Source organism: Myxocyprinus asiaticus, chromosome 20 (assembly GCF_019703515.2).
Source record: "Myxocyprinus asiaticus isolate MX2 ecotype Aquarium Trade chromosome 20, UBuf_Myxa_2, whole genome shotgun sequence".
Taxonomy (NCBI): domain Eukaryota; kingdom Metazoa; phylum Chordata; class Actinopteri; order Cypriniformes; family Catostomidae; genus Myxocyprinus; species Myxocyprinus asiaticus.
The window spans coordinates 37,080,571-37,095,782 of NC_059363.1; the positions used below are offsets into that span (position 1 = coordinate 37,080,571).

Below are 15,212 nucleotides of genomic sequence, written 5' to 3' on the forward strand. Positions count from 1 at the left end.
AGTCTGCCTGGTTATACATAAATTTTGACTTTAAAAAAGTTGAAAAAAATAATTATATTATTTGCTATTTATATATTTCCTTTATGAACTTAATGTATTTTTTAACAAGCCATTTCCCATAATTGCCACGTTATATTTCATCCTGTGAATGCAGACACTGCCCGGAAACATGTCAAGGAAGCATGTCATTTTATACGCCCAATGTTGGCTTATATGTTCACCTCGAGCAAAGCTTATAAGTTACATGCCAGCAGACAATTTGTCATCAGTAATGCCTTGGATCGCTGGAGGGCAATCATGTTTCTCCTCCCCATGTTTCTTAATGAAGTTCAGATCCATCCCTGCAGCCCAGCGCAGGGTTGAATGAATTGTCTGTTGATGGAAGGGCTTGAGGTCCCATTGCTAATATGGCCTTCCTACTCATTTTCATCCCTAACTTTCAGTTCTTTTACCTCAAAACCATATCCTCATTTGCACTCAAGAACTCTCTTTTGTTTCTCACCTCTCAGCTGCCCTCTTATGCCTCTTCAGACATTTATAAATGGTCAAAGACTCTTACTCATCAAAGCTTCTAAGCTCTTGAGCTCAGGGATAAGATTGTTAGCCCATATTTCTCTTTGTTTTCTCTTTCTCTCCCCACCCCCATCAGTGTTCTCAAAATGTCTAATTTTCGTCTCTTGCTCCCTCAGGTCAATTCCTCAATGGAAGCTATTGCTCGTTTGGAAGGGAGAACTGCAGCTGGCAGGTGGTTCCAGGCAGTGGTCCCCAATGGAAGGTTCATCCGTCAATTGCCAAAGTCCTCAGGGACAGCTGTCCATCATCAGGTGCTCCGTCCAAACGTATTTATAGGGATAGTTTGCCCAAAAATTAAAATTCTGTCATCATTTACTCATCCTCATGTTGTTTCAGATCAGTATAAATTGTTTTGTCCATTAAACACAAAAGAACATGTTTAGCAGAATGTTAATAATGCTCTTTTCTTTAAAATTAAAGTGAATGGTTACCAAAAATGAAAGAGTAAACAAATTATATGGACAACATTTATGTTGCTTCATATTCCAACTCTTCTGAAACGATACAGTAGCTTGAGGAAGAGACAGAAATTTAAGTTGTTTTTGACCAAAAATCAACCCCTCTGCTGTACCTTCATTTATGCTTTTGGCAGATGCTTTTATCCAAAGCAACTTACCTTAATAAGTGCCCTTATTACAGAGACAATCCCCCTGGAGCAACCTGGAGTTAAGTCCCTTGCTCAAGGATACAATGGTGGTGGCTGTGGGGATTGAACCAACAACCTTCTGCTTACCAGTTTAGTGCTTTAGTCCACTACGCCACCACTACTCCTCACCTCTAACAGATTTGTGCAATTTGAATATGCATGTATCCAAATTTGGTACATTGTGATTGGTTACAAGTGGGCCGTCAACATGTTTTAGAACTAAATTATTTTTTTTTTCAAATTGAATTTGAAATATTGATATTTGAACATTTGAATTTTAAAAGTAGGGAAATTATTTCAAGTGGGGGAAAAAAAAAGCTACAACATTGATCACCAGATTTTGGGGGCGATTTGGGGACCCCGATGGGATCGCCTCCACCGGGTATCCCCCCGTGGACCTCCCATTCCCCAGCACGCTCGTCTGCCCCAGTCGGGCTTCCGGATGAGTCCGCCGGCTCATCTCAGGGTGAGTGTGGCCTCTTGTTCGGAGCTCGCGAAGATGATGAGCTCTCGAGCGCAGCATCAGAGAGCGGGCTTGTCCAGTCGGATGCAGAAGCCTCAGCTGGGCTCCTCCCCTCCGGGATGATTGCCCAGTCACAGGCTGATGCAGAAATGAAGGACATGCTTTCCCCCGCTCAAAGCAGCCACGCCCCGCTCCAGTGCCTTTCTTCCCAGAAGTGCATGAGGAGCTGACGAAATCATGGGAGGCACCTTTTACTGCCCGACTCCGATTCCGCAGTTCCCCCGCCAGGGGATATACGGCGATTCCCCCGGTGGATAAGGCGCTTGCGGTGCATCTATGCCCGCAGAGCTCCACCACCTGGCGCGAACACCCTAAGCTACTGTCCAAGCCCTGTAGGTTCATGTCGTCCCTGACGGCTAAAGCCTACAGCGCTGCTGGACAAGCCGCCTCTGCCCTGCACGACATGGCTCTCCTGCAGGTTCACCAAGCCAAGGCGTTGAAAGAACTGCACAAGGGTAGTTCCACCCCAGATTTGATGCAGGAACTGCGCTCGGTGACCAACCTCGCTCTCCGAGCAACGAAGGTCACGGCGCGGTCTCTCGGGTGGACGATGGCCATATTAGTGTTCCAGGAGCGCCACCTTTGGCTCAACCTGGTCGAGATGGGTGAGGCCGACAAGACACGGTTCCTTGCTGCCCCCATTTCCCAGGCTGGCCTATTTGGTGACACCGTCTAGGACTTTGCCCAGCATTCTTGGTGGTGAAGCAGCAGACGGAGGCTATCCGGCATATCTTGCCCCGGCACGGCTCAAGATCCCACACCCCATCTGCTTGTCGCCAAGGGCGTCCCCCTGCGGTGACTGCACCAGCTCCGCAGCAGCCCGCCCCTTTGGCCTGGCCCCGGCGTGGAACCACCGCAGGAAGCAGATGCCACCCGTCTCACAGTCGGCCGCTAAGAACCCACAGAGGTTGTCAAAGCACCCCTGAGACGGGCGATCCAGGGACGAAGAAACCCACTCACCTGGACCTGGTAAGAAGACCACTCCATCCCCCTGTGGAGGGCCAGGTGGAGAATATTTTGTTGCCTTTTTGTTTGATTTCGCCGCATGCCCAAGTGGCTGCGGTACCCAACAGTTCAGCAAAAGAGAGGTTTCCTTCTTCCCTGGGTCACATACCCGGTGTGCACGGTCGTCATCACGACTACCATCCACGGGTTTTTCCTTGCAGGATTGGTGCTCCAGGGGTGGCCAGCTGTGGCACACAGCCACCCCTGATGTGGCAGTCTCCACGGGTTGCGAGGACAGGCCTCTTTCTCCCCCGTCCCAGGCTGTTCTGGGGGTGGTCACAAGGAGCCATGTAAGTGCTTCGAATGCCACGACGTGGTGTGGCACCTCGAGCTCCGCCCCACCACGAGGCCCCACCTGCCGGTACATCCGACGACGCTGTCCCCTTGGTCCCCCTTGCACGGAACTTGGATGCGTGGCTTGCACTTTACAATCGGTCGCAATGGCTGATCCAGACCGTTCGACTCGGCTACGCGATTCAGATCACCAGGCGCCCACCCAGGTTCAGCGGTATCCTCTTCACCTTGGTCAAGGATGAAAATGCTGCTACCTTGCGTGCGGGGATCGCTACCTTCCTATGGAAGGGCGTAATAGAACCTGTCCCTCCTTGCCGAGATGAAGAAGGGGTTTTACAGCCCCTACTTCATCGTACCAAAAAAAGGCGGTGGGTTGCAGCCAATCTTGGACCTGCGAGTACTGAACCGGGCCTTACACAGACTCCCAAGATGCTGAAGCAAAAACACATACTGGTGAGCATCCGGCATCAATATTGGTTCGCAGCGGTAGACCTGAAGGACGCGTACTTTCACGTCTTGATTCTTCCTCAACACAGACCCTTCCTGCGGTTTGCATTCGAGGGTCAGGTGTATCAGTACAAGGTCCTCCATTTCGGCCTGTCCCTGTCTCCTTGCGTCGGCATAGATGCGCTGGCACACAGCTGGCTCCCTGGCCTGCGCAAATATGCATTTCCCCCAGTGAGCCTACTTGCACAGACCCTGTGCAAGTTCAGGGAGGACAAGGAGCAGGTTGTCTTGGTAGCACCCTACTGGCCCACCCAGACGTGGTTCTTGGACCTCATGCTCCTCACAACAGCCCCCCCCTCCTGGTGAAATCCCCTGAGGAAGGGCCTTCTTTCTCAGGGACGGGGCACCATCTGGCACCCGTGACCAGACCTCTGGAATCTCCATGTCTGGCCCCTGGACGGGACGGGGAAGACCTAAGCGGTCTACCACCCGTGGTGGTAGACACGATCACTCAGGCTAGGGCCCCCTCTACGAGGTGCTGGTATGCCTTAAAGTGGTGTCTGTTCGCTAAATGGTGTTCTTCCCGACGGGAGGACACCCAGAGATGCGCAGTCGGATCAGTGCTTTCCTTCCTGCAGGAGAGGTTGGAAGGGTGGCTGTCCCCTTTCATCTTGAAGGTGTACGTAGCTGCCATAGCAGCACACCATGACTCAGTCGACGGTAAGTCCTTAGGGAAGCACGACCTGATCATCAGGTTCCTGAGAGGCACCAGGTTGCTGAATCCCTCCAGACCACACCTCGTTCCCTTATGGGACCTCTCTGTAGTTCTTCAGGGTCTACAGAGCCCCCTTTGAGCCTTTGCAGTCAGCTGAGCTGAAGGCACTCTCCTTGAAGACTGCCCTCCTGAATGCGCTCACTTCCATCAAGAGGGTAGGAGACCTGCAAGCGTTCTCTGTCAGTGAAACTTGTCTGGAGTTCGGTCTGGGCTACTCTCACGTGATCCTGAGACTCTGACCGGGCTATATGCCCAAGGTTCTCACGACCCCTTTTAGGGATCAGGTGGTGAACCTGCAAGCGCTACCCCAGGAGGAGGCAGACCCAGCCCTGTCATTGCTGTGTCTGGTGCACGCTTTACGCGATAGGGGTGAGGCAGCATAAGAAAGCTGTGCTTTGTGCAAGCATATTCAGGAACAAATAACGAATAGTGGTGTCAACACACCATTGTAGGTGATCCGATGTGACTAACCAAAACCCAGTTTTTCTCCCTACTCTAATTGACAGCCAAGGCCTTTAGCACACAAGAAAACAGTGCATGTCATTCTTTGAAATCTTTGTTGAATTGATCAAAATGCATCACATTCCTTGAACTGTCTGTGATTCATTTTTGTAAAGTGATTACAACATACAAAAATATCCTGGATATGGATAGGCTGTTTGCCCAGCTTGGGACTGTGACTGGGAGGCATGCTGCCTTGCCAGTCCTCGTTAGTATAGTGGACAGTATCTCCGCCTGTCACGCGGAAAACCGGGGTTCGATTCCCCGACGGGGAGATTGACATTTTGGGGGCTTCCGACTTGATTATTTCAAGTCTCATGTAAACAGTTTTCTTGCTTTTTTTGATTTTCAAATAAGCAGATTTTTGGGAGTTATCAGTTTATTGGCATGCATGTAAATGGGCTCACTGTCCTAAGTCCACAAGAGAACACATTTTTGCATCCGTCTTGTTCTATGTAAACATGCACTAGACAGACATCTTTAAACATTGCACAACATCTTGCTGTTTTACAGTATAAGCGTCTCGTGCAGGAGCATTGCGTTTTTTTACACACCATCTCAATTTAAAAGGAAATTCAACCTTTAAAACTCGTGTTTTGTTATTTTCATTGCACTGCATCTGTTTTTTTTACACAACAATGCAATGGGTCTGAACGGCCTGCAAGTCATCATCAGTGCTTGGCACAATTCCAAAATTAAAAGCATATCTTATCATTTGAACGTGCATTTTTATCTTAAATTCAACATATATTAAAATTTCGATGGAGAAGTGAATACCAGATTATCAATGAATTTAAACTGAATTTAAATTTCTGTTTATTCTTCATGCGAAGCTATCATATCACATTGTTCACCACTGTTAAAACAGAAAAATTTTTGAGTCACACCTTTTAGTAAATTTTGTTGTCAGTTACAAAAACTGTGTGAACATAGCCTAAGAATACTGGGTTTATTTCTTTATATATTCATTTGTTAATCTGATACAAATGCAAGGTTGAAGGATAACCTTGATATATTAAAAAAGAATGCAAAATAATTCAAGCAGACATGCTTAATAAATAATCTTTATTAAAGACTGACAATAAGCTTTTGTCTGGTGGCAATCCAGCTTTCATCTATTTTTTTTTTTTTTTTTTTTTTTCTTTTGGGGAAAATTATTTTGTGTACATTTGTTTCATGTCTTCAATCATTCTGTCTGGCAGGGGCATTGTTAGCCATTGACAGTCAGCCCAAAGGTCAGCGTGGATCAGCCCAAGTGCGGAGCCCGCTTTTCTTCTATCCACTGCGCAACGCCCCTTGCATGGTAAGAGGATGACACAATTTTAGCATTCTGCAAGCAACCATGGCTAGTACATGGTGTCTGTGCAATGGGTTGTGGCTGAATCTCTGAGGAAATTACATTTTGAACAGTATCTATCTAGCCTCATTTGGTATCGCTAGCAAATGTATTCTAGCTGAAGCGCACAAAAATCAATGCAATGCTACACCTATAGCTTTGCTCTGAATACAGATATGTATTCTCATACATACAGTATGTATATTGTGTTTAGTATGCAAAATCCCAAGGCATTGCATGGGATACTTGTTGATCTAGACTACTACTTTTGCCAAAGTTCAGTGTACAACTGAGAATACTATAGTCTGTACGTTGTACCTTTCTTTCCCAGTGTGATGAATAAACCTGAAGTAATATGAGATGCAATTTATTATTTATCTTCTTTTTAAGTCATCATTTGATTGAACTGCCAGAATTTAAGACATTTTCACACTAAACTGGATTAGAAATGCAAAATAAACACTTTTTTGTTTTATTTTTTATTTTATTTTTTATAACTTGATGCTACTAGCTGAATTAAGCATGTAATATAATAAGGTATTTTATGCACACAGTACATTTGCATAATGCACACAGTATGCATGCTACTCTATTTAGGCCACTTCAGAAATAGCAAAAGAGTTCAGGCAGTATACTGTTTAGAACTGTAGCCTGCTGTAGCCTTTGAAATGTTTGTTGCATAATGTATATGGTTTTCCATCCCATTAAAATAAATAAATAAATCGTCATGGTTACTTGTGTAACGAGACGTTGTGTCGATGTAGTGACACTAGGGATCACTCTTGGGAGCCCGAGACACCTCTGGTCTTTGATAAGAGGCCAATAAAAATTGGCAAGTGGTATTTGCATGCCACTCCCCCAGACATATGGGTATAAAAGGAGCTGGTATGCAACCACTCATTCAGGTTTTATGTTGAGGAGCCGATATAAGGTCCGGCTATTTCAGCGGGTAGTTCAGCATTGTGGCAGGAGGGACACAACGTCTCGTTCCCTCCATCAGGGAACGGAGGTTACACAAGTAACCATGACGTTCCCTATCTGTCACTCACTCTACGTTTTCCACTGCCTAAAAAAGAAGGGGGATTATCCGACTGGGCCGCCAGGTCTAGTCGGGGGGTGTCCCTCCCAAGGGGAAGACAACGTGGATACCACACCTCACCCAAAGAGAGGGAGGATATTTAAGTGGAAGAATATGTCACATGGTTTTTCCGACCATGTGGGGAATCTTCAAGGTAGATCCTACCCAATAGGGGAGGAGTTACTACAAACATGGAGACAGGGGCAGAGGGGTTCTGCCCAAGGAAGACGCAGTTTGCCAACAGGGAAACGAATTAGCGGAATATATATATCGCATGGTGTTAGCCTTACAGGGAACCACCACATGTGGAGCACCTACCCCAGAACAGGGCTCTTAGTTAGCATGTGTACTGGGCCGGCAGCAAATCTCTCCGAAAACTCGACTGCCACAGGGCTCGGAGGAAGTCAACCAGGGAACAAACTTGTGAACACTACTGGGAATTAATGGCGCACGTCTTCAGCTCAAAAGGAGGTGGAAGGCTCTATGTGCAAGCGATACACTCGGGCGGCTATCCCGGGCTTATCCGCTTGTGTTGTGTGCCACTACCTGGGACGAAACCGGTTCCTCACAGAGGTTGTAGAACCTTGCAAAGGTGTTGGGTGTTGCCCAGCCCACTTCTCTGCAAATGTCTGTTAGAGAGGCACCTCTGGCCAGGGCCCAGGAAGCCGCTACACCCCTGGTAGAATGGGCTCATAGCCCAACCGGGGGCGGCATGTCCTGGGCGAGATATGCCATAGTTATGGCGTCAATGAGCCAGTGGGTGATCCTCTGCTTGGAGACAGCGCTTCCTTTCCGCTGTGCACCAAAGCAGACAAAGAGCTTTTCAGAGATTCTAAAGCTCTGCGTGCAATCCAAATAGATGCGTAAAGCGCGCACCGGACACAGCAATAACAGGGCTGGGTCTGCCTCCTCCTGGGGCAGCGCTTGCAGGTTCACCACCTGGTCCCTAAAAGGGGTGGTGGGAACCTTGGGCACATAGCCCGATCAGGGTCTCAGGATCACGTGAGAGTAACCCGGACCAAACTCCAGGCACGTTTTCGCTGACAGAGAACGCTTGCAGGTCACCTACCCTCTTGATAGAAGTGAGCGCAGTCAGGAGGGCAGTCTTCAAGGAGATTGCCTTAAGCTCGGCTGACTGCAAAGGCTCAAAGGGAACGAGGAGCAGTCTGGAGGGATTCAGCCTCCTGGCGCTTCTTAGGAACCTGATGATCAGGTTGTGCTTCCCTAAGGACTTACCGTCCACTGTGTCGTGGTGTACACTTTCAAGGTGGAAGGGGACTGCCGCCCTTCCAGCCTCTCCTGCAGGAAGGAAAGCACTGATCCGACTGTGCATCTCTGGGGGTCTTCGCATTGGGAAGAACACCACTTAGTGAACAGACGCCACTTAAAGGCATACAGGCACCTTGTAGAGGGGGCCCTAAACTGAGTGATCTTGTCTACCACCACACGTCTGCGGGCATAGGTGCACCACGAGCGCCTTTATCCACCAGGGGATTGCCGAATAGCCCTTGGCCTCCCCACCATCGAGGGTAGTGAGGGCGGGGAAGCTGAAAAGATCGGGACCGGGCAGTCAAAAAGTGCATCCCACGACCTTGTCAGCTCTTCATGCACTTCCGTGAAGAAAGGAACGGGGGCAGGGCGTGGCTTTGAGTGGCGCCACGAGCCCAGAAACCAATCATTGAGCCGTGAGGGTTCAGGGAAGAGCGGAGGGTTCCACTCTAGCCAACGCTCGCGGCTGCCCGGGAAAGCATGTCGTCATCTCCGCGTCAGCCTGTGACTGGGCAATCGTCCCCGAAGGGAGGAGCCCAGCTGAGGCTTCCGTGTCCGACTGGATGAGCCCGCTCTTCGATGCTGCGCTCGAAAGCTCATCACTTTCGCAGGCTCCGGATAAGACGTTGAACTCGCCGTGAGATGAGCCGGCGGACTCACCCGGAAGCCCGATCGGGGCAGACGAGTGTGCTGTGGAATGGGAGGCCCGCGGGGGGATACCCAGTGGAGGCGGTCCCATTGGGGCCCCAAATTGCCCCTAGTGCTAGCCGTGCTGGCCTCATACCCGTGGGTAAAAGGACCGAGGCGGGGAGCCTCTGTGGTGGTTTGCTTTCTTATGAAAGCGAGCCGCGACCGCATCGTTGCCATGGACATGTCCTCGCAATGAGAACATGACCATCCACGAATGCTGTCTCTGCGTGAGCAGTGCCCAGACACGAAAGATCGTGTCGGATCGTGACCGTCAGAAGGCGAGAGATAACGAGCGCAACCAGGAATAACACACAATCGGAAAGGCATCTTTAAAAAGACGTGTCTTTAAAAAGACGTTCCGTGTTTGCCGCTCTTTTAGAGAAATATACTCTTTTAGAGAAATACACTCTTTTAGAGAAATATACTCTTTTATTTCTGCTGAAGTGCCCAGGGGCATTCTCTGCAGTGCACCAGTGCAGAGTGGGGAGTAGCAGCTGAAATGCGCCGTCAGATCCAGCAGAGGTGAATGAACAGTCGTGAGAATTCAGCTCAATGAGCATGACCGTTCGGCTCCGAAGAGAAAATCTGAATGAGTGGTTGCATACCAGCTCCTTTTATACCCGTATGTCCGGGGTATGTAAATACCACTCGCCAATTTTCATTGGCCTTTTATCAAAGACCAGAGGTGTCTCGGGCTCCCAAGAGTGACCCCTAGTGTCACTACATCGACACAATGTCGAGTGAGTGACAGATAGGGAAATAAGATTATGCAGTATGCAGTTAGCTGTACACTAGTATTCTGTTCTGAATATAGACTGTATCTGATTAATCTGGAGATAATTTTATGTTAAAATGTCATGGGTGATTTTAACAGCTTGTCTTGATCAAATTTGTGCCACTGATTGTATTTCACAATAACATTCTGCATTGTACTTCCTTTTTATTGTTGTTTGATTTGCACAAGGATCTGTAGCAAAAGGTTTTATACATGTTTGGTTTTTGCTGGTAATTTTTCAATATTTAAGGTTATATGTGAAATTTTTAGATTGTCAAATAGCTTTAATGATTTGCTTTTGTAATAGCTACCAACATAATTTAGCCTGGTGTCAGGGGGTTATTGTTGCACCCTAATTTCAATGTGATTTGTATGTAATTACATGGAAATTTGGCAACCAAATGTGAAATGTTAATGTCCGTTTTGAAGAATGGAAAAATGTCTGGCTCTCACCTTGTCGGCTGGCTTTTGAAAGACTGCCTCTGTTTTAGATTAAGAATTCATAGACCTTGACCCCATCATTCTGTGCCTCACACAGAAGCCTGCTGGGAAAGGTGAATTACACAACTGCGAAGACTTCCTTAAGAAAGACACTCAAACAAAGAGTTGCAGAGGGAACTGAGGAGCAAAGACTGACAGAGATGGAGCAGTGGGATACAAAAAATGAAAATAAGAAAGAGTGAGAAAATGTCAAGGAGATTATAGAGCCTTGATAAATAGGAGCACAGGTGGAAAAGCAGGTGTTGGTTTGGGCTCTGTGAGAAGTCTGACTGACAGCATTTGATAGATGTGAGGTGAGGGCTTACTCTTGTATGAGCTGTGCCCAGAGCGGTGCCGAGGCACAGCGGGGCATGACAGAATTTTGGACTGGACCCAGATGCGAGGCAGGACTGTAGATTATGACCGTGGTGTCCTCCCTCCCATAGCTACAGTTCTCAGCATGAGTTCTGTAATAGGTGAAAGCTCTCACTCTTCAACAGCTGGTCTCTTCACACTCTATTGTAAGTCACCCACCATAGACCCCTCATAATGGATGAACATCAGAGTAGATATGATATATATATATATAATGATCAACATTAGATCATGCATAGTCTTGCAGAGCCAGACTTTTTACTATCAGCATAAAGTCTGGTCCACTTTGCAGCTTAATCTGGCCTAGAACCGGCAATTGATAAACTGTTGACAACCACAGTTCAGGTTTTAAATGTGATGTTTAGGTCTTCATGAAAAGCACTCATGGTAGCAGCCTGGTACACATTAGCCCAAGATGGAGCACATGTATTAAAATTAATGGGAGAATTTCGAACACCAAGCGGATGTAGAAAAGAAGTCCCACCTTACAGGTAAAAGAGCCAATCCCCTTTTAGATACAGACATTACCTGTCAATTAACTCAGGAACATGCATGCACATTAGGTGGATCAGCCTGAAACATAGCGTGATCAGAGCTAAAGAAGCCCAATTTAGGATACGATTGTTGTCAGATTTTACTGCTAATTTGAAATACCCTTTTGGGGATTTCTGTCTTTTCAAATTAAAAAGCTGTATTTTTATGCCGATCCATGACTGCAGAGCAAATCTCATAATCCATGATGCTTCTCGACTTAAAAATCAGAAGTCGTACAGTGAGCAGCCAATGGAAATTGAGTACTCTGGGACACAAAGCTCAAGAAATGGAACTGTGAACAAGCACTCAAAGTGGAACATAACTTTTAAGCCTCTCCAACTCAGGCTGCAGTCTTTAGAAGCCACACTGGTAACTTCTTCCCATCCAAGACCGCACCTCTTTTGTGACTCGGTACTCAGAGTAGCAGCAACAATAACAGCAATGCTCCCTTACATGTTGGTTATGTCTGTAATGCGTCTCCTAGAACAGAGGGCTATACCATGAAGCCGGTTTCGGTGGCTAGCCAGGTAAGTTTCAGTTTAGTTTGCGTCAACCCTGGGTTTTAGGTACCATGAAGGTTGATCAGCTTTTGGTGGTGTTCATCGCCATAGTAACTTACACTACACGGCTACTCTGCTCCGTGGCAGGTTTTGTTCTGGGTTACAGATCGCTACAGATACTGAACCAATCAGCTGTGAGTAAAGTGACATCTCTGATGCAATGACTTCACTTCCCTGCACCCTTTATAGAAAATCACAAAATTGAATCTTCATGATAAATTATTTATTTGAGAGTCAAAATATAGATTTATGGCAGTCTTTTATTTAATTTAAAAACACTACAATTGTAATATAATTGGATTAATAAAATGCCTGCCAATAATGATCGATTTTAAAATATTAAAAGTTTAATCAATGTAACAGATGGCTATAAAAAGGGATGAATGCCTCACAAATGCCTTTGTTTCATGGACTAGAGATGAACATACAGTATTTAATATGAAACTCAATATAAGCGGTAAACAAAATGCGTATTAAAAAAAAAAGAACAAATGTGTCTTAGTATTGCATACTAATTATTACATACAGTATTCCAAGTGCTCACTGTTTAATTATTCAATAGCCTATATTAATTTGTAATAGTATGAAACTATATTAAGCTTTCAGTTTAAATGAATATAAAAGCTTTAATATTTTAAATAAAGTTTTTAAGCTTTAAAATTAATTAACCTGTGTGTTCTTGTTGTGGACATATATGAATTCACTTACACATCGATATATCAGCTGTTTCATTTTATTTTTTTATTTTTTTATCACATTCAGAATTTGTTTCCAGCTGTCCTTTTGAGCTCTCGCAGCAGCTGTGGTGTTTCTTCTAGCTGTGTAAATGTCTTAATTTCTATATAATTGTACCGTTATTCCTTGTGCTGTGTAAATCATCATGTGTTTTAATCCTTCATGATTTAATGGTGATCTCTTGTGCAGTGTAAATTTGTTTTTAATTGTTCATAGTTTTAAAGCAATCTCCTGCTGTGCTGTTTAAAAGTATTTAAATGCTTCATATTTTCACAATGATTGGCCTTCAGCGGAGAGGTAAATTTGCCAACTCTCGCAAGAAGTTCATATAAATCGCGCTCTTTCTATCCATGTTTCACACGATCGGCTGTGCGCCGCAATTGTCACTCATTCATGTGCACGAGCGCATTAACTAATCTTAAACTCCAGATCAAAGACCAAGTTGACAACCTGATAATGAGCAGCAACCTGATAATGCCTGATTGGATTGGTTTGGTTTTGTCAACTCGAAACCAATCCTGGAACCCTGAGTTTGTTCAATGAGCTTCATGGTATAGGCTTCAGGAAGTTGTGAGTTTGTGATCAGATTGGATCGACTTGAGAGACTGATCCCCAGTCATGGTTTGATATGGCCAGTTTTTCTCTGTAGCCATTTACAAAGTCTGTAAGTGTGTGACACCTAGTATTTTGAAATGTGTTCAGATTTTAAAAGTCCTGTATTGTAATCCAGCCTTTACTTCCAGTCAGATTGTAACTGTCTCCCCATATCTTGCCATTGTTTTGTCTGTGCAATATATATTAAATGATCCGTGAATGGAGTGTGGACTGTCAATCTGAGAATGAGGACAGATGATGTGTAATCATCACCATCACTGTCAATCTTCCTTGAGACTGGAATGGAATGGTTGAAACCACATTTGGCAATGCATCAGTGCTCAAGTCTGACTTGTATTCTCTTCTATAGGTCAAGTTTTGGGTGTGTGGTTCTTCAAATGGAGTACTCTCACTCTGGATTATCAAGAACAGTACAGGTCCTGAGGGCCAACGGAGTCTTTGGAACTCAACAAGCGAAGCTAATATGGGAAAAGGGTGGAAACTCATCACCCTGCCTCTCTTCGGATTGGTGGATCTGTAAGTCTACTCACAACCTTTACATTTATAAGTGGTGCTAAGGCAAAGCATCCTGAGGGAGGGGGGGTGGGGGATTTGTGATGTTGTGAAACTCATAGACATTAATTAGGTTATGCACAAATAATTCCAATAAATATTTCACTTAATTCATTGATTAACTTTATCCATATATCTGCTACTGTTAGTCCTGGGATTTGGAAACTCCTACACAAGAAAAAAAAAAGTGATGTGGACAAAATTGTCTAACACAAAAAGTGTTGGGGACATGTCCAACCCATAAATGATGCCTAGGCTCACACTTAGTGTGAGGTTTTGTTTTCAAAACCCCAAACAATAAGTATTAAATTAAGGCACTGTAGTATTAACTGTTTGTGCTATGGACATGAATTATACCTTAAATCATGCAGCTTACTTAGGAGTGGTGAGATTGTTTTTTTTTTCTTTTTTTTCTAAACAATCTGACTTACAATTTTTGGCTAGTGAATAATAAAATGGGCAGAAATAAAAACCATAGACTTTTATTGAAGAATGGACCCAAGTTCTAAACCCAGGAAGGGACACACATACCCTAACAACCACCTGGACCACCCTAGCAATCACCTTGCAATGCAATGGCAACACTCTTAAGGCATATTCACACAAAATATCAGATGAATTTGCTACACAAATTGCAGACAAAAGGCTCTATTCACACCAAGACCAAGGCATTTTTTACTCTGGCTATCTAGAACAATAGGTGGCGTTTAACGAAAAGCTATTTTTCACAGTCGGAAGTAAAAAAGACTGCCCTCTGTTAAAAAAACCTTTGGATTGTCAGCAGATGATGTGTCAGTGTGAATAGTACTATATGAATCCATTGTTCCTATTTAAAAAGGCTCGATCACAATGAAAACTCACACCAAAAATGTCAGCTTGGTGTGAATATGCCTTTTCATAGACAAGCACCACTCACATATCCTTCAGATAATCTTAAAATGTTTTGAACTTTAACCGTGGCATGAATTTGCAATTGGGATTCAACACTAAACTATGGCACAAACAGATGCAAACAATGGTAAATCATTTTCTATAATCATTCTTGCAAATTCAAGTTTCAGATGCATACTAGAAGTTTTCACTCAGCATTGTGCAGATTGTATTAATTTTTTGCACAAACCCACACATTTACACAGAAATAATAATGACTCCCTCTGGTGCTGCATCCCTGCCTTTGGGCCCGGCAGCGCACCGCACATCCTTTGCTCATCATATCACTCTCTCCAGAAGAAAATGAGGAATAGAGAAAAAATTGATGAGGAGACCCACCATTCATTTAAACTTTCACTCCAGTTAACAAGTGCTCTTGATTTATAAAAGTAAGGAGGGCAGAGGAAAATAGAAGGCTGTTACATCTCAACATGTTTGATTGGATTCTGATCTACCCCTCCCAAAACCCTCCCAATTCCCCAAGCCCCAACCTTCACTCTTTGGTCCACTAATCCCAGT

The 15,212-nt window shown here is 45.1% G+C and overlaps 1 protein-coding gene and 1 non-coding gene across 2 annotated transcripts in view; both read left to right on the forward strand.

Annotated features, from left to right (window-relative positions):
- Positions 1-15,212, forward strand: part of LOC127411211 (ALK tyrosine kinase receptor-like) — a 710,256-nt gene that overhangs the window by 595,416 nt on the left and 99,628 nt on the right. The window contains exons 7-9 of the mRNA XM_051646605.1: positions 690-824; positions 5,967-6,067; positions 13,561-13,727. Of these exons, the coding sequence (XP_051502565.1) occupies positions 690-824; positions 5,967-6,067; positions 13,561-13,727 (403 nt within the window). The remainder of the gene's footprint in view (positions 1-689; positions 825-5,966; positions 6,068-13,560; positions 13,728-15,212) is intronic.
- On the forward strand, positions 4,968-5,039 carry trnad-guc (transfer RNA aspartic acid (anticodon GUC)). Its single transcript has one exon. It is a non-coding gene; the product is annotated as a tRNA-Asp (tRNA).